The 863-nt window shown below is 40.3% G+C and overlaps 1 protein-coding gene across 1 annotated transcript in view; it reads right to left on the bottom strand.

Moving 5' to 3' along the window:
- Positions 1–6: 6 nt before the first annotated feature.
- Positions 7–863, bottom strand: part of LOC111671691 (urokinase plasminogen activator surface receptor-like) — a 3665-nt gene continuing 2808 nt past the window's right edge. The window contains exon 3 of the mRNA XM_023428848.2: positions 7–576. Coding sequence (XP_023284616.2) covers positions 362–576 — 215 coding nt within the window. The 3' untranslated portion in view covers positions 7–361. The remainder of the gene's footprint in view (positions 577–863) is intronic.

Consider the following 863-nt stretch of genomic DNA (forward strand, 5'->3'; position numbering starts at 1 on the left):
AAACACATGTTCAATTGCATGTGCATATGTGTGCATATGAATTAAAGTAAAGAGATAGAGAACAAGTGGCAATCTGATAAAAAGTGTCTCATCCAAAGACGAAACCAAGGCTACAATCTTGATATTAGTACAATTTACAATTATTTTCCCTCTGTGGTGTGGTCATATATCTAATACATCTGTGCCTTCTTACCCCACCTCAGCTTCACCCAGACTCCATCCCCTTTTTCCTAAATTTGGATTCTCTGGCCCCTGTAACTGCCAACTAAAGACAGCAGTGAGCAGCAAACCCAAGTCCAGGCTTTAAAAAGTTTTTTCAGGATCCCGTTGGCTTCAAAGGTGCTTTGTCCATTTTTTTAATCTAAGTTCTAATAGAAAGTAAGACAAGGAGTCCCAGCAGCAGATGGATCATGCCACTACTGGCAGTTACTGTTGTCACAGAATTACACAAGTTGGTCGTACAGCAGTCTGTTTCAATGGTGTTAGCGATGTTGTGCATTTCCAGTTTGGCACGAGCAGCACACCAACTCTGAGATGCACAGCCAAAGATTGAAGTGCTGTTGGACCCAACCGTTACTGTAGATGAAAAATCACTGTTATTGTACAAATTCAATTAAGTCCAAGGAGAATTTTTTCAGATCCTTCGTTTTACAAGGGACCTGACATCATGGAAAATCTTGTTTTTGCTTAGCTCTGTCTGACTCAAACTGCAGAGTAATACAGTGCGCAGAAATACGGTAGTTCAACGGTGCACGAGCTGTAGTAGTCAAAATATTCAAAATGAGGCGTGCACTTCAACTGATCTCAGCTTTTTTCTTTGGGCATAAACATTTTTCTTACAGTTTAGCTACTGATAGCTGTTT

The sequence above is a fragment of the Seriola lalandi genome, unplaced genomic scaffold (assembly GCF_002814215.2).
Source record: "Seriola lalandi dorsalis isolate HSWRI2012SDOR001 ecotype SW California unplaced genomic scaffold, Sedor1 jcf7180002054885, whole genome shotgun sequence".
NCBI classification, from domain to species: Eukaryota; Metazoa; Chordata; class Actinopteri; order Carangiformes; family Carangidae; genus Seriola; species Seriola lalandi.